Here is an 18439-nt window from a genome sequence, read left to right on the forward strand (position 1 = left end):
GGTAGAAATGTAAAATGGCAATTTCTCAAAAAAACTAAACATGCAACTGCCATATGACCCAGCAATGCTGACCTGGGCGTGTATCCCAGAGAAATGAAGATTTATGTCTGTACAAAAACCTGTACGTGAGTGTTTATAGCATCTTTATTTGCAATAGTCCCAAACTGGAGACAACCTAAATGTCCAGCCACAAGTGAATGATTAAACAAGCTGTGGTGCATTCATACTGTGGAATACTATGCAGCAATCAAAAGGAGCAAACTGTTGTACACACAAGAACCTGGATGAATCTACAGAGAATTATGCTGAGCTAGAACAATTTTAAGAAAGCAATCCCCAAAGGTTCTACACTGTATGGTTCCATTAATATGACATTTTTTAAATGATAACATTATAGAAAGAGATAGATTAATGGTTGCCAGGGGTTAAACAGGAGGTGGGGACAAGAGGGAAATGGACAAAGCTATATGAAGGCAACTTGATGGGTTTTTGTGGTAATGAAAATGCTCTGTATTTTGACTGTATAATGTCAATATCTTGATTGTGACATTGTACTATAGTTTTGCAAGATGTTACTGTTGAGGGAAACTAAAGTAAAGGGTACACAAGATCTCTGTGTAATATTTCTTACAACTGCATGTGAATGTACACTCATCTCAAATAAAATGTGAATTAAAAAAATTGAGTGAAGTGAGCCTGTCACTACAAGGAAGACGGTACTTGTTGCCAAAGATAAGATTTAAGCTTTTGAGCAAAGATTAGAATTTTGGAAAATGTGTTTCCACCACTGTGAACGTCAACTTCTCAGGACTTGAAGACTTTTTTATGAGATCAGTAGTGATATTGACTAATGTTATGCTTTGTTACTGTGTAACGAAATGTGCCAAAAGTTATAAGAGCTGCAAAACTCAGTGAACCAATATTTTGTAAATGATCAATCTACAATATTGCAAAATCACGCATAGCTGAAAGAGCCATTCAAAATATAAGACAGATGAATGATAGATGTACTGGACAGAGTACAAAAGGTCATTGATATGACTTCAGATTCCAATCACAACCAGCGTTTAAGAAATTACCATTTGTCAACTTTTAATATAGTATTCAAAAAGAATATCCACAATTACCTTTTCCAACTATGAATCTGTGTGAGGTTAGATTTTCTTCTTATCCTTCATCTAAAATAATATATCACAATAGACTGAATGGGGACACATATATGAGAATTTGGTTGTTTCCTATTAAGCCAGACAGTAAAGATTTGCAAAAAAAGTGTAAAACAACATCCCTCTTTTTGCTTAATTTTCTTTTATTTTGGAAAATATAGTTATTTTTCATAAAAATATTATTTATGTTAACATGAATGGGCTTATTATTTTTTAATAATTATTAAAGACATACTTTTAAATCTTCCTATCTTGAATTTCTAATAAGGTAAGATGTGACAAATGTAATACTCATAAGCGAAAGCTCTTTGGGGCCATTGATAATTTTTAAGAGTAAAAATTTGGGTCTTGAGACCCAAAACTTTGAAAACCACTGTTCTAAGAGTTTTAAGTTTTCATGTTAATCATAGCTGGAGATTCAAACTAACTCTAAACCAAGCTCATGTACCAAAGGGCTTATGAAAGAAAACAAGAGGGCGGCCAATTTGGGAGGGAGGCGTCCAAGGAGAGAAAGAGAGCTGTCCTACTGCCCCTCCCTACATTGAGACAGGGCGGCATGTCTCGATGCCCATTGCCATTGGGTGTTTCCAGTAGGTTTCTAGGGAATCACTGGAGAGGCCACACACTTGCCCCCAAATAAAGGATCAGTAATTTGGAAAGCTGTCTCCAGTTGCTGCTTTCCTTTTTATAGACAATATTATACTTCCAGAGGAGCCCAAATTGCTTCCCCTCCTTTATTTTTATTTTTTTACTTCTCCTCCTTTAAAAACAAAAACACAAACAACATTTCACTAATTAGACTTTTACCAAAATAATGATTTATAGTATATCCAGCTATTTACAGAGAAGATCCATTTATAGAAGAATGAAGCGGTTGTAATATATTTTAGGTGAAATCCATGACAAAGAATCCTTTTTAATTTCATTTGCTGGCCATATCGTCGAGTTAATCTTCAAAATGCATGTTGCTAAAAGGGGAAAGAACAATTGATGACTTAATTTCTAAATTTAAAAACTGTCATTTAAATGAATCACAATGAAAGAGTCTAATTTTTAAATGAAGTGCCATCAGCAGTCCCCTGGCATCCCTCCCAGCTGGCAGGCAGCCCCGGCCCTGGCTCCAGGAAGATGCACTGGCCTGCGTTATTCAGATGCTAAAACATTAGGGTGAGCACGCACTGCAGCCTCAGAAAGAGGGTCATTCTGATTTAAAATCTATACTAGATCTTGGGGGCTGGCCTTGTGGCCAAGTGGTTAAGTTCGCACGCTCTGCTTCGGCGGCCCAGGGTTTCGCCAGTTCGAATCCTGGGCATGAACATGGCACCGCTCATCAAGCTATGCTGAGGCGGTGTCCCACATGCCACAACTAGAAGGACCCACAAGTGAAAAAAAAAAATACACACTATGTACTGGGGGACTTTGGGAGAAAAAGGAAAAATAAAATCTTTAAAGAAATAAAAATAAAAATAAAAAATAAAATCTATACTAGATCTGAAGGCTCTGTTATCAGTGAATTAACTATAGAAATGCCCCAATGAAGGAAAATGTAAGCTGATTGCCTACTCTTCGAAATGTGTTTAAATGACCCAGAGGCAAAACGGTTCTGTTGTAATATTGTGATGGTTGTGGTTGTGTGTGTGTGTGTGTGTCCACTTAATGGCCCCACCATGTCCCTGATACTCTGATAGTTCTCCACTTTATTGACTTCCTTCTTTCTTTCTCTTCTCTGTGTTTTATAATTTTCTTTAATTCCTTCCAATTTTTGCTTCATAATCCGGCCCTTATAATAGTGCTTACATTTTCCAGTTTCCAGAGGAATATTCCAGCAGTCCCATCCACCAGCTAATGGGTCCTCTCCTCCCTAACCACTCCTCCACCTTCCCTACTCCCACCCCTAATTGCATCCCTACTGGCACAGGGGACCACGCCTGCAGGCACAGCTTCAGGCACAGCTTCCGTCAAATTAGCCTACTGGGTCATTGGCTGATCTGTTCCTTTTATTTTGAGACACAAAATAAGCTGGAAATACGTTTTTTAAAAAACAACTTGCATATATTTTAAGTACTTTTCTAATAAGCCTCTCGAAGTAATTGATCCATTGCCTTATGATTAGCTTTAAATATCTTCTTGTTGAGGAAATATGGGAATAAAACTATTTGCTTTCTGTCCATTGTCATTCTCCATCTTTTGACTAACTTTGCAAGCAAATTTAGTGTCTTGATCTGTTTGTCCACTTAAAAAAAAATCATAGCCTTAAAATATAGTATGTCTTGAATAATCATTTTTCTTAAGAAAATATACTCTTGCTTTAACTAACTGCAGTGTTTTTAGTTTCAGAGATACTTTAATTGAGCGTGTTTTTCCTTTAGTTTCACTAGTAATTTTCAGACTCTATTTTGAATGAAATACACCTGGAGGAAATTTAAAGATTTACTTTTAATTGATGTTCAGATCATATGCCATTTTCTCTGTGCTCTTTTGTGAGTGAGAATACAAATCTGCATATGAACCTCTGTGCTGTCTACTGGTGAGGTACATAGTGGCTGCTGGGGCCCAGGTGAGTTCTGCCCTTCAAAATGGAGGCTTTCCTGCAGGACATGCCCTTCCCCTGAAGGGTGCTGCCTTGCCCAATTATCCATTCCCTCTGGGTGGAGGGGGGAGCCCCAATTCAATGGCTGTTGATGTGGGGAGTACAATGGCCTGGCCTCGTTGCTTCAGTTCAGGATAAGTCTAAGGGGCCATCCCAGCTCCAGAGCTCCCTGTAGGGCAGTGGAGGGCGGGGGTGTGGCAGGCCCTGAGGCCTTAACTGCAATCGCCTCACAGTCCAACGCCCCCCCCCCCCCCCCCCCCCCCCCCCCCCCCCCCCCCCCGCTCAGTCCCGAATCCCTCACTCCACTACAGGAGTTCCCAAGTGCACTCCCCAATAAACATCCTGTATGCAAATATCCATCTCAGAGTCTGCTTCCTGAGACCCATCTGGGACAGGATAGTCTCAAAGTCTATTGCCACTTAGAGATTCTCTGAAGCAAGACTTTAAACCCTCTACTTGAAAACCTTGCCTTAGAGTTATTTACTGCTCATGGAGCCAGAATTAGTTATCTTCTTTAATGGAAAAGCCATAACTATGCCAGTACCCTTTGCTACAAGCCTGAGCTCAACCACCACCAAGACACCTTTGGACCCAACACTGACAGATCATCTGTCCCCTTGATCAGGAAGACTGGCATTTGTAGGCAAAATTAGTTGTGCCTTTTAGGAGCACCACAGACCCTCACTCCAGGAAAAAACGCACAACCATACACAATTTCAGACACAATTATAGGAGGATATTAAACTCCCTCCCCAAAAGTCTCCATGGACTCCAGTTTAAGAACCATTCATTTGTAGTGAAGGGAACAGGAACTATAGTCTCAGAGCAGTTGTCCCCAGTATAGAGAATGAAGAGAAGGTTAAACAAAAAGAAAGAAAGAAAGAAAAGTGTATATTAAAAAAAATCCTAATTCTTCTTCATATGATTCATCGATAGGTTTTGAATAGCCAAATATCAGACTCCACTTACATTTCTCACAGTCATATCTGCTGTTTTTGAACTTGCGTTTTGACGGTATCTCTTTCTGGTACAATAGACACTGACGAGGGTGACTATGAGCATCAGGGCAAACACACCGGCAGTGGAAGAAGCAGCAATGATAACGGTGTCACGATGGGAGCCTCTCTTCTCACACCTTTCTCCCATGTACCACCAGTCTTCCCCTGACGGACACCTACACATTCAGAGCATGACTCAGAGTTCTCAGCTGATATTTTAAATCTGAAAATCTTCACCATTAAAGATATAGGTCAACATTCAGGTCATTGACATGGATGATGGAATGATTTTGCCCACTCTAGTCCAGAGGGGGATGGTTAGACTGGCACCAGAGGCCAGGCAGGGCCAGTGGATAGGAGCAATGGAATGACTTCTACTCTCGTACTTCAAATAGCAGCTCCAAGGTGGGAAAGGAGGTGAGTGTGGGTAAAGGAGAAAATTTAGTTCTCAGTGTCCCCTCCACCTCCCAGCTAGACACCTTGGTCAAGCTCGTCTCAGAACTTAGGTATCTCCATCTGGAAAATGGAGAGAGTCACACTTAACCACATCAGACTGTTGTCAGGACTTACTAAGACATGTAACTCATAAGGACTTTTTCAGGCAGTTAGAATATAATGTGCTATTTTTTCATAGGCAATTTCATTGTTCTTGTGGCTATCCAAAGTCCCAAATGGAGAGAAAAAAGTAAATATCCTATGAATGGTTATGGGAATCAACTGATTTCACTCACATGAAATATCAGTATTTAATCCTACATCAAGGGAATGATAAAATTTCTAACAAAAGAGTGGGGAGATCTCGTCTGAGTGACCCCCTTACCTGCACTCGGCTTTGCCTTCTCGGACAGTGCAGAGGCCATCATTCTCACATTGGAAGTCTGTGCAAAGTTCACTGATGCCAGGGGTTGGGTTTGGCTCAGTTTGTGTAGAATTAAGGTGGGATATGTCTAAGGAAGGCAGGGGGAGAGCACGGATGGAAATGAGCTTTGCTTTAACAATCATTTGCTCTTTAAGTTTAAAATAGATGCCCAGGTTTCAGATTTGTGAGAAGTTCAGGTAATCTTGAGGCGTAGTCCAGTAACATTCACAGGCATGAAAATAATAAATAGGCAGGTGAAATCTCGCTGGCCTGTGGGGCTACTACAGAACCACATGCTTGCCTGGGCCTAGGCTTGCCTGAGCTTGAAGGGGCCCAAGCCCTTGTTACTGACCCTCGAGGGACAGCCAAAGAGACCAAAGCACAGAAATGCAAGACCACTGATGGGCTATGCCCCAGGTCACAGGTCTCCTACTTGGTGGAGCAAGTTAGCGGATATATGGCGCAAGACACCAGGTCCCCTGACAACCAGGGTTCTGTTCTTTGCAGTGTTTTCCGTTACTTCTGGTACAAAGAGTGTCAAACAGAATTGATGAATATGTGACTTTTTCTCTGCTACATAAAATGTTTTTCTCCCTTGGGAAAAGTTACTCCTCAATAAGTTTTTCTGAGAAATATCATCTAGATTTACTCTAATAGACAATAATGTAAAAATTTCATGGGTTTTACTTGTACCACCTTTCATCACAAACAAGATTCTGATTTACTGAGACATAAGTGGGTCTTTAATAGTAAATGAGTTAAAATCCTACCATACAAAACATGGAAACTACCAGGATTCCTGGAAAATGTATTTATTGGCTTCCATGGCTAAGAAATTTTAGGAAGACAGTAGATTATTCTCACTGCCAAGGTATACATGTGTGTGTGCATATGTATGTATATATATTTAAATGAGACAACAAAGATAGTCCATTTCCAGTTTAATTTCACGTGCTTGTGTGATATTTTTATTTCTGGAATCCTTGAGTATAATCCTAGGATATAATAGCTATACTTCAACTTATTTCTAAAGATGTTTTCTGGCCTAAAGTTTTCCACTATCGCTCCATGTAGTGGTAATTAAATTCTTTATCCAGGAATCATCACTGTTTCTATTTAAATTATTTTCTTATTGCTAATGATTCATACCAAAAAAAAAATCCTAGTCATGCCTATTTCCTCCCACATCTCTATTTAATATACCTAAAAATGGAACCCAGAAGAGCACAATAAATAATCACTGGCCATAACAACAAAACAAATAGCTTATATAAAACTATTTTTATCAACATACCTTCCACTGTCAGTAGGATATAAACGTCATCTCCTTTTATAAAATCTCTGCTTTTCAGCCTCTCATGGGTTATAAAGGCACTGGTTCCATAGCCCCGACCTCTTCTAAATTGAGTTCCATTAGGGAAAAAAGCCACTTCTCCCACATTGGAAGGCCTGTCCCAAAAATAGTTTCCATTATCTGAAAAAGCAATTTATATTAATGGATTGTGTTTAGCATCATCATAGCTTTTGGTGGTAGGAAAGCACAGGCAACGTGAAACACAATTAGGATGGAGCTCAGAATAATTAAATGATGGTATTGACCTGTGATGTATTCGCTGGCAAGTCACGGGAGCTTGTTCATTTTATACTGTCCTAAAAGAAATGAGATGCCTGGCAGAGAGGACCACATTCTGGAACATGAGTGGAGAGGTTCCAAAAGTTTCCTAGGTCGGGTACCATGCCTATACTGACTGACCAGTATAGAAAATCCCCTACGCATTGGAGTCATTCCTTAGTGCCCTTCTGAGTTACAGAAAGTCCTTTTAACTGAGTTAAATCAATATGTTGCTGAGAGAGATTTTAATATTAGCCAAGGACAGTTTATTTCATTAACTGTCCTTCAGGAGTAGAAGACAGTGAGAAGCACTGCTTCTGGGAAAGGTGATGACCTGCCCACCCCTGAGCCATCTGCAACATCAGTCAGGGAGAAATGTTTTGAAAAGAAAGGGAAGAAATGCTGAACATCAAGTCCTTAGACTTCTCTTTCTGAATATTATTTTTTTCCCTATCAAATTAGGTTTTTTTTTCCTCTGTCGCTCAGGTCCATTCTTTTTGTATATAGAATTCAGATTTGGTGGTAATAATCACCTTGCCATAATTCCATTTTCCCTTTATTGGATTCCAAGAGGGCAAAGGATTATTGAAATTGGAAATGTGATCATTGCTTTCTGGGTGCTGCTCCTTTTGGAGACTGGAAAGATGGGGAATGACGTCATCACTGGCAAGTCTTCCAGGACTCTTTAATAAGAAGTCATAATCCATTCTCACGCTCTTCCCAACACTCCAGAGTACCTGCTCAATGTCTTCCTTCTCGTCAAAAACCATCCCCCATTAAAACAGCTGAATTGTTTTTGACAGTCCCAATGGCAAGACCAAGGCTGCACAGGTTGTTGCACTCAGCACCTGAGGGCCTCACCACCCCAGGCCCTTCCACAGGCTTCCATACTTGATCTATAGTGATTCTCATAACACATCTAGGGGGTTTTATTACTGCTCCAGTTTTACTGCTGAGGACATTGGGGCTCCAAGAAATTATTTGCTTAAGGCCACAGAGCTAATGAGAAGCAAACCTTGGATTTGAACCCATGCATGCCAGACTCTAAAACCAACACTCCTTGCACAACACTGGGAATTCAGGTATGGACATCAATTCCTAGGAATATAGTCAGTATTTTCTCCATTTGTTGGCATTGCTGCTGACATCCCTGGCAATCTCTTGCCTGAGAGACTTCCACAACCGCTGAAGCCCTTCCCCCTAAATATCTTTTGTTCCTAAAATTTGGAGCCCCAAATTCCCTGGGTACACGACTGTGCAGTCTCTCATTCCCAAACCATCCATCTCTCCTACAGCAATGATCATGAATTAGCAATAAAGAAAATGAGTCACGAACCGGTGGTCATAAATGGGTCTGTAGTTATACTCCGCTGGTTGGACATACGCTGTCGAATGTCAGGATTTTGATCCAAGAGTGTCATCGTGGCTTGTTGCCAAGGACACGGCCACTGTAATTGATCATCATTGGCTCCAGAGATCAAGTGGAAATATATTCCTGCATTAGTCAAATGGTTTAGATTCAAGAAAATCTGAAAGGCATAACCTTTGGAAGAATAAAATGGAGGGCTATATAGAGTTCCACTTGGGTTGCCAATGAACTGTGTGAAATTTGTTATATGCCAGATATGATGAGGGCACTGTGTTTCTGAAAGATTGATGTCATCAATAGACAGGCCACCCAGTGATGCACCAGTGCCTCTGACCCCTCCAAACGCCACTCTAAATTTGTTGGTCACTTTCAATGTTACATGATAAAGTTGCCAGCTCCCAATGGGTATATCTGCAAAAGAGATATTATTATTTCAAAGAATGCAAAGACTATGAATCATGTGCAAATCAACATTAAAGTTCTAACCTTCATGGACAAATGATCATCCTAGAGCTCCTGATGTCTACAGGTTTGAGGTTTATGGCTTTCTTACTCCTCCAGCCCAGACTCATTTACTTCAAGGTGTTTCTGTGGGGTCGAGCTGCTCTCTGGAATATTTGGATGTTTATCTAGTTGTTTCTCGGATAAGTCACCCTTTCCTAGAGATGGGTGAGTAAACAACAGCATCTAACTTGTGAGTACTCCATGCCCTATTCATGGGTTACTCCCTGCTCTATGTTAGTTAAATGGTCAAGCAAGCCCAATATTCTTACTCTTGTTCCCAAGATTCCTGTGATACTCAGCCAAAGTCTCCTTCAATATATTTATAGTTTGGAATACTTCCTGCACATGCAAAATTTTCAATCAACTTTTTGGCAATATTAAACAAGAATCTACCAAACCCTAGAAAGGCAACATCCTATGATTCACTCCTTGGGTCACTTACAAGTGACTCGACATTGTAAGTGTTATCTGGTATTTAGTACCATCTCCTTTCTCCCCAACCTGCACTTCTTCCTCCACTATATGGCACACGGGGTGCCACCTTGTCTTACTTTCTTATATCACATACCCAGATAAGAAGCAGTACATTAAAAAAATGTCAGAAGCCCCCAGACAGAGAATAGCTGAGGAATTCATGTCAAACTCGTAGTTAACACAATGACTTAAAACTTAAATATGTTGGCACTGAATATGAAACACAATTGCTTGAAAATAAGTTAGAAATATCCAAATTACAGAAAATGCTGTGTTTATGAATAGACTCTAGATTGAACAAAAACCTTTCCTGAGAGCTTTGCTTCGTTATTATCAGTGCTATCAGTTTAAATGCTGGACTCCTAAGCAAGTTTCTTAAGTGCTTTTGTGCTATTGTCTATCAATGATAATACTCACAGATTACTAAATGGAAAGGAATATATACACACATACATGCACACACATAAGATGTATATTATATATGTAATTTTATATATTATACATGATTACATATATAAGGTACATATATAGTATGTGGGTGGGTGTGAGTGTGTGTATATAGATATAGACATAAAGAGATTGAGAATTTCACTGTACGTATTCATGAAGAAAAATATCATCTGTGTTTCAGATTGTTTCTCCTTGTTAAACGGGGGGGGAATGGCATGACATATAGCATAATGTTGATCAATTTTATAATAGGTTTTACTTAATTCATTCAAACCAAGAGGTCAATGTGTGGAGCAGACAGTACTATATCTGCCAGCCCTCAGCCCCTCCCTGCCTCAAGGACCCTCTTAACCATCTGCTTTAATACGTGGTTAACATGACCCACCTCTCTGACACGTGATTGGAATGAAGCATGGGCACCCAATCCTAGAGATACCCTTCCTCCTCTCAGGAATTGCTCCAGACGTTGCATTTAATTCAAGTCATAACAATCAGAGTCCTTCACTGGGATTTATTTTCTAAGCTGGAAATTAGAAGAAGAGTCCCTTTTACAGTCTAAAGGCACGTTTGGCAAGACGTAAGCTGGGAAGCGCCAAGGTACAAGTTTATAGACAAAGCCCAGCTCAGATAACATGAGATGTCTCCAGCCATGTTCAGAGACAGGTGCAGTCCTGCCTGAAACCGTTCCTCCCTCGTCCATTCCATAATTTAGTTATATTGAGCCAGTAACTCTTCCCATTTTGCCTAAGCTGGTATCCGTTGTATTTTTATGACTTGCCAAAAACTGACCTCTACTGTGCCAGAGACTTATATACTGTTTCTTAAGTGAGTGTCACATATTAGAGTACACAAAGGGGCCTCATTTTTGCTTCCTGATCACAGCATAAAACAGGGAGGATCAAGTTCTAAGTTGAAAAGCAATGAGTCCATAGCCCCTGCCCTGTTGTAAGTTATTGCATTAAGAGTTAAGACTGCCTCTTACACTCTTTGCCATTGGTCTTAGCAGCATCTTTTCTAACACCATGTCTATTCGGGCGTGGGAAATAAAAGAAAAAAATAAACAAATGGGACTACATCAGATTAAAAAGTTTCTGCAAGCCAAAGGAAACCATGACGAAATGAAAAGACAACCTACCAAGTGGGAGAAAATATTTGCAAATCATATATCTGACAAGGGGTTAATTTCCAAAATATATAAAGATCTCATACAGCTCAACAACAAAAAAACCAAACAACCTGATCAAAAAACGGGCAGAGGTTATGAACAGACATTTTCCCAAAGAAGATATACAGATGGCCAACAGGCACATGAAAAGAGGTTCAACATCACTAATTGTTAGAGAAATGCAAATCAAAACTACAATGAGATACCACCTTACACCTGTCAGAATGGCTATAACTACCGAGACAAAAAATAACAAATGTTGGAGAGGGTGTGGAAAAAAGGGACCCTCACACACTGCTGGTGGAAATGCAAACTGGTGCAGCCACTATGGAAAACAGTATGGAGATTCCTCAAAAAACTAAAAATAGAAATACCATATGATCCAGCTATCCCACTACTGGGCAAAGAATGTGAAATCAACAATACAAAGAGATTTATGCACCCCTATGTTCATTGCAGCGTTATTCACAGTACCCAAGATGTGGAAGCAACTCAAGTGCCATCGACTGATGAATGGATAAAGAAGATGTGGTATATAAAAACAATGCAATACTACTCAGCCGTAGAAAAAAGACAAAATCATCCCATTTGCAAAAACGTGGATGGACCTTGAGGTTATTATGCTAGGCAAAATAAGCTAGACAGAGAAAGACAAACGCTGTATGATTCCACTCATATGTACAAGATAAACAAACACATGGATATGAGAACAGATTAGTGGTTACCAGAGGGGAAGGGGGTAGAGGCGTGGGAGAAAGGGGTAAGGAGGTACTTATGTGTGATGATGGATAAAAACTAGACTATTGGTGGCGAGCACAGTGCAGTTTATACAGAAACTGATATATAATAATGTACACCTGAAATTATACAATGTTATCAACCAATATGACTTCAATAAAATAATTTAGTAAAAAAAGAGTTAAGACTGCCTCACTGTGAACCCAAACAATGAGACTGCTGATATTGTACCTTTTATTTCTTCCACAAGGGTTAAACTACCATTGACATCATCTGCAGAATACTCCCTGATATAGATGTTCAGTTGGTCATTTTCACTTCCGCTGCTATATAAAAAAAATTGCAAGCACTGAAATCCTCTTTTAGGGTACAGTGTTCTACTTTCCAGCACTGCCATGGCCCCCACATTTACAGAGCTACTGTCGAAATGCATGAAGAAACCAGAACCTGTTAAGAGGACAAAAGCAGAATTGAGAGAAAACAGATATTGGATATAGGATTGCATATTCTGTGGGCACTATAGGTCCACTTAGTTCCCACTGTATTGGGCATTTAAATATGGGTCTAGGAACAAGCATTTTATGAAAGAGACAACACGAGGCTACCTTTTTCTTACCACAGATGTTAGTTTTCAAAAACAGAAAAAAGTATCACCTATCTGGTTTAGCGTCTCTCTCTCTCTCTCTCCCTCCTTCCCTGCCTCCCTCCCACATTCCCTCCCTCCTTTCCTCTCTCCTTCCTTCTGGCCTGCGTATGACCACTATCCACTACCCAAATCTGCATTTAAAAAGAAAAATATTTTTTATTGAAATATATTTGACATATATCCTGTGTAAATTTAAGGTGTGCAACATGTTAATTTAATACACTTATATTGTAATATGATTGCCATTATAGTGATAATTAGCACCTCTATCATGTAACATAATAGTCATTTCTTTTTAGTGGTTGGAATAATTAAGTTCTAGTCTCTTAGCAAGTTTGGTGATTATGATACAACATTGTTATCTACATTCACTATGCTGTGCAATAGATCTCTAGGGCTTATTTACTACTCATTGCAAGTTTGTATTCTTAAACAACATTTGTTCCATACTCCTCCCCCCCAAAAAAAGAACAAGAAAAAGAAAAGGAAAGGCACTTCATTATTAGAGAGTAACTCCTGCCTAGACCACCTGAGCTGTCACGTGCAGGGGTGGAAAAATTTCCCCTTCTTCTCTTCCAGGTTCTTTACCTGGTCTAATATTTAAATGGATATAACACAGATTAAAAAGAGAAAAACAAATTTAATTATGTACACACAGGGGACACTAAAGATATGAAGACTCAAAGGGCAGCCAGGTAATCGAGGCTTATATAACATCCTGAGGTGAGAAAGGGGCTAGGGGTCTGGAGGCACAAAGGGGAGCAAAGGCAGAGGTGTTTGGGAAACAAAGATTGTCCTGTTGGGCAGATACATTTCTTAGATAAAAAGGTATCTCTGGTAACAGCTTTCTTCCTGGTACAGGCCCCCTTTCCGATGTAAATTTCGGCACGTATGGGAGAGGTAAAGAGCTTTCCTGAATCTGCTGGATTTTGATTGCCTTTAGCTCAAAATAATCCTTATGCCAAAGAGAAATCTTTTAGGGTGGCAAAACCTGCTCCCCTCCATAAGCAATGGCCCTGAGTGCTGAAGTCTAGTTTTCGTTTTTTGTTTTTTGGTTTTTTTTAAGATTTTATTTTTTCCTTTTTCTCCCCAAAGCCCCCCGGTACATAGTTATATAATCTTCGTTGTGGGTCCTTCTAGTTGTGGCAGGTGGGACACTGCCTCAGCGTGGTTTGATGAGCAGTGCCATGTCCGCGCCCAGGATTCGAACCAACGAAACACTGGGCCGTCTGCCGCGGAGCGCGCGAACTTAACCACTAGGCAACGGGGCCAGCCCCCTGAAGTCTAGTTTTACACATTTGCTGCCAAAAATGAGCAAATAAATAAAAATTTGGTACTTGTAGCCAAATAAAGGACTATCTAGTTCAAAACAAAACTACAATGGCAGAGAATACTCATCTGAATAAAATTAAATAATTGTACTTTGTACCTTCACTTTAAGTATTTTTTTAACAGGAGGATGTAATCACAACCAGCTGAAATTCTGAAATTGATTAATGCACAGCCTATTGCCTTTCACTGGAAATTCTCTTGTATTCTGCAAGCTTCTAGAAAAAAATCCTTTACCCCCAACATAAGAGTCCTTCAGGAGGGACAGTCCCTTCTGCTGTGGGCACATACTATGGGTGAAGGCTTCACGGAGCCCAGCTCTGACTCATAGGAAGAAAAGCAAATACAGATAGTAAAAGCGAAGAAATTAACCACACCCTGATAAGGCACAGAACCGAGTCCTTAGTAGCAACCTCATGGGTTATCGCCAGTAATTCTTATGGAAATTAGAAATAAATTCTCAGTCTTTCATAGCAAAGGGAAAGGCTGGAAGCACTGAGAGTAAAATCTAGAAATATCTCCCTCCTGTTACCTTTGCACTGGCCCATGTTAGAGTGGTCGCTGTCTGGTCCCCTGGGAACTTGTGAAACCCGCTGCCAGTCAGCATTATCACCTGAACTTTGAATCATACCACACACGTTTTCCAGTTCAAAATCGCATGAGTCCATAAAGCTCAAGGAAGAGGCTACAAAAGCAAAAGAACAATTATTGACACTCATACTACGTGATCATCTAAGTAATAAAAACTGAGCTTATCACAGAAGTACTAGGAATGCCAGGATGCTGTGAAAGGGGACAGCTTGCTGATTCTGGTGATGGTATCTTGGAGGCCTCTTGATGTCTGCAGAACCAAGACATCAATCAATTCCAGACATCTGAATAAGCTGCCTGATCTAAGTCTTTTTATTAAATTATCAAATTATAGAAATCTGAGTCTAACCTCCTCTAGCTATTCAGATTATTAAGCCACAACCCAGATTATTTGATCCCATTTATGTTATGGCTGTACACCCTATTTTGGGTGAAAAGAGTTTGATTATCAAGTTGGCCCACATTTGAATTAGAATTGGCTTCAAAAACCTGCGTGGGGCATGTTCCTACAGGAGCCAATTTGTTTTTATATCTGAAAGCCTGATCTTTTGAGAAGAAAAATGCTGCTTCCGAGTTGTAGATTGGGATCTGGGTGCCATTCTGCTATTTTTTTCTGAATATCAAACTTCAACTATCAAATAATAATTGTCAAACTATAATTCCAGAAAACCCAGAAATATTCAGCAAAATGGCACAAAGCATAATTTTTCCCACATAGCAGAGAGAAACAGAAGTCATTTCAAAGAACCTGTCACATACAACAGTTATACAGCCGGTTCAACTTTAGGAGATCATAGTCACTGAAATCCATGCGTTGGCCGATCACATCCGCGAAGTCTGAGATTTTTGTTACGATTGTTGGTTCTGTCCCATTTTGGAATGCTGTTTTACTGTAGTGCATTACTGAAGTGTAGTCATAGGGAACATTCAGAGAGTCAGATACTTGGTCATCATAGGTGTTAAAATTGTGCTCTCTACCTAAACAATAAGTGAGAAATCTTTAATTACTTGATGTTCACAAAATTCAGGTCATCTTAGTCCAAATACTGTTACCTTTGAAACGGAGACTGTAACAAACACAGTGCAACCTTTGCTACAACTGCTCTATGGTATTTCAAGAGTGTTCCATATAGTCCTATTCTAGAATATAATATTCAAGCTTAGAACTGTGATACCAGCGGTCATGCCGAACGTATCTAAGGTTTCATTACAGCCCCCAATTGGGCATTAGCATTTGACCTAAGGTTCTAAGAGCTGCTAATGGAAAGGAGGATTCTAAAAGATGTCGCTGAAACAGTAAGAGTCATCGGTAGGCGATGATGGGAGGGCATCCATAGCAGATGGAGATGAAAGTAAGAGGACTTGGGGAGGTGTGATGGGAAAGGACTGGAGAATGATAGCATAGAGTCATTAGAAAGGAGTGACATAGTCAAAGATTTCATGGTTAGTGAAATATGTGTAGATGTATTTAAAATGAATACATTTAGAGAAGATGCCTGGCTGCTTAGCATCATACTAATGGACAACTGATTGTGACTTGAAATTGGTTGATTTTGTGGTCACAGTGAGGTGGATCTGATCTTCAGAGCATACAGATGTGTTATCGAATGTAGGTGGAAATTTCTACCTAAAATAAGACTTTGGGCAACCTAAAGTGTGTGGCCATGGATTAAAACTAAACACTTCTCTTGCTCTTTCAGTCTGCTGCTATGCCATACGCCAGTTGAGATCACCAGACACTAGGGCGGATGGTAAGGTGCAAGAGCCGTGATGTTAAGACTGTGATGTCAGGGGCCTCAGCACAGGGCACTCCTCACAGAACCTCACATGATAGCAACGCCATTCCATCAGCCATACCCTACAGAGGCAGGACAGACGGGGAAACGAAGTGTCACTGTGGAAAACATGAGTTCTAGTCAGACATGGTTATTAAAACCCTTCTGACTTTGAGTACAAAGTCACAAAAAGTTTGAGCTGTTCAACTACTGCAGTGTTTCTCCATATGGCCTCCATGGAACAATAAACCTGAATACTCCACAAAAAGAAAAAAAAGACCATGATCAAGTCACTTCGGGAAATGCTTCTCTACTTGGAGATTTACAATTCGTGTCAGTCTAACAAAGACTCTGAACAGGAAGCAGTATAAATAACTGTAAGTTTAATTTCTTTTAACCTAGCGTTTCCCAAACTAATTTGACCACAGATCTCTTTCCATACACTGGTGAACACATTGTGGAACAGAGCTCCATAACACCTGCTTTGGGAAACACTAGTTTCTAAGATCACATCCAGCTCAAACTAGGTTTCAGGGACACTGTGCCCCAACAAACTTCAGGCACTTCAACTCATGTTGCGTCAGAGCTAAATGAAGTAAGATATCACAACATAGAGTTTTCCCATTATTAACAGTCGGCACAGATGGTAGGAGAGGGCACATGCTTAGAAATTCAGTCTTTAAGTAAAAAATATAAGAAAGCAAGAGAAATGTACCTGACAGAATTCTGTCCCAAATTATGCTGACATAGTCATCCCGATCAGAACGTGACTGCTCATGCCAGAACCCCAGTGCGTGGAGGAACTCGTGTTGAACCGTTGCTATTCTGTCACAGTTTTCCCCAATGGAGAGCTCTTGCCTCCCAACACGCCTATTTCCCACGTAAGACCAGCAGCTAACAGGAGAGTCACAGGAGAAAGGGGTGAGGGTGTTATAATGATGGAGGTTGAGGTCTCCGGGCAGAATCTCCAGTGCCTAGTCTCCTTAGTTACCCTCCCAGATCCTTCACTCTTACGTCTGTACACTGTATGCTTCTCTTGTAACCCTGGTGAGGTATGAAAAACCTTGCAGACCAGATGGTCCCAGGAGAACTTGCCCTGGCACCAAATATTACAGCCTAGTCCTGATTTTTCCCGGAAAGTTCAGTCTTTTCAGATCGTCCTCGGTATGATGATAACCACTAATAAGGGTTTTATAGAGACAGCAACCACTGGGAATTGCTGAGCTCCAGGCAAATAATACTGTCACCTTCTTAACTCAAGCAATAAAGTGTACTTAAAATAAATTTAAATACACTGTGCATGCACACACACACACACATGTTTTACTTAAAGGGGGAAATAAGGAGTATGTTAACCATAAGCAGCCAAAGTTCCCAAAGTTGTGGGTTGGATGCATGCAATCCCATCCTCCTTTTCTTAGCATTGGTAGTCTGGTTGCATGTATGAAAATATCATTTTTATGGCTAGAGAACCCAGATACAAATTGTCTTGTACTGTCCAGTAAATAGCAAAGGAAGCCCCCAGCCCACCCTCAAGGTCAGGGCCTATGGCAATTGCCGTGATATGCCACAGCTGCACAGTTCTCGTTCCAGGCCTTAGAAGACAAACTCTTCAGCTCACCCGCTGTCCTTGATCACTGCTATATAGTTAGCTTCTCCAGCCCAAGGCTTGAAGTCAATGCATGTTTTCAGGCGATAACGTTCAAATGCATTGAGGATAACTCCCTTAGCATTCATGTCTGAAGGAGGAAAACAAACAAAAGTACACTTACTCAAATTATCGCCATTGAACAATTCACCCTGGAAATTGGCCACACAACATATTGCTTATTGTGAGTTAGTTCTAACATGAATGTTTGGCGTTTTATTTTTACAAAGCTTGGTATTCGGTGCCAATTAAGTATCATACACAAGTATTTGATTGTTCTTCAGATCCCTTATTTCACCCTGTGTTTATCTTCTGGAGCCATTAGAGGTGCATTACTGAACAGTAAGCAAAGGCATCTCCTTACCTCAGAGAATATATGCATTGGATCACAGGCAACCAAAATGAACAAGCACTGTCATGTGCTTCATCTGTGAAGCTGAACTGTGTATTTATGGCCTCAAAGTGGAGCTTTTAATCTGAGGACCTTGAGATGGGAGGGTCCCTGAATATTCTGAAATAATATGC

At 40.2% G+C, this 18439-nt stretch overlaps 1 protein-coding gene across 4 annotated transcripts in view; it reads right to left on the bottom strand.

Annotated features, from left to right (window-relative positions):
* Positions 1–1291: 1291 nt before the first annotated feature.
* MEP1B (meprin A subunit beta) overlaps positions 1292–18439 on the bottom strand; it is a 30560-nt gene continuing 13412 nt past the window's right edge. For 3 of the 4 annotated variants that reach the window (XM_070513255.1, XM_014845388.3, XM_070513253.1), the window contains exons 6-15: positions 17888–18005; positions 16982–17160; positions 15251–15469; positions 14433–14585; positions 12157–12372; positions 8562–9005; positions 6908–7087; positions 5575–5701; positions 4726–4930; positions 1292–2134 (exon numbers count right to left, since the gene is read on the bottom strand). In XM_070513255.1, coding sequence (XP_070369356.1) covers positions 2120–2134; positions 4726–4930; positions 5575–5701; positions 6908–7087; positions 8562–9005; positions 12157–12372; positions 14433–14585; positions 15251–15469; positions 16982–17160; positions 17888–18003 — 1854 coding nt within the window. In that variant the 5' untranslated portion in view covers positions 18004–18005 and the 3' untranslated portion in view covers positions 1292–2119. Of the gene's footprint in view, positions 2135–4725; positions 4986–5574; positions 5702–6907; positions 7088–8561; positions 9006–12156; positions 12373–14432; positions 14586–15250; positions 15470–16981; positions 17161–17887; positions 18006–18439 lie in introns of those variants that run through there. The other variant, XM_070513254.1, reaches the window with a different exon arrangement.

The sequence above is a fragment of the Equus asinus genome, chromosome 7 (assembly GCF_041296235.1).
Source record: "Equus asinus isolate D_3611 breed Donkey chromosome 7, EquAss-T2T_v2, whole genome shotgun sequence".
Lineage (NCBI taxonomy): Eukaryota > Metazoa > Chordata > Mammalia > Perissodactyla > Equidae > Equus > Equus asinus.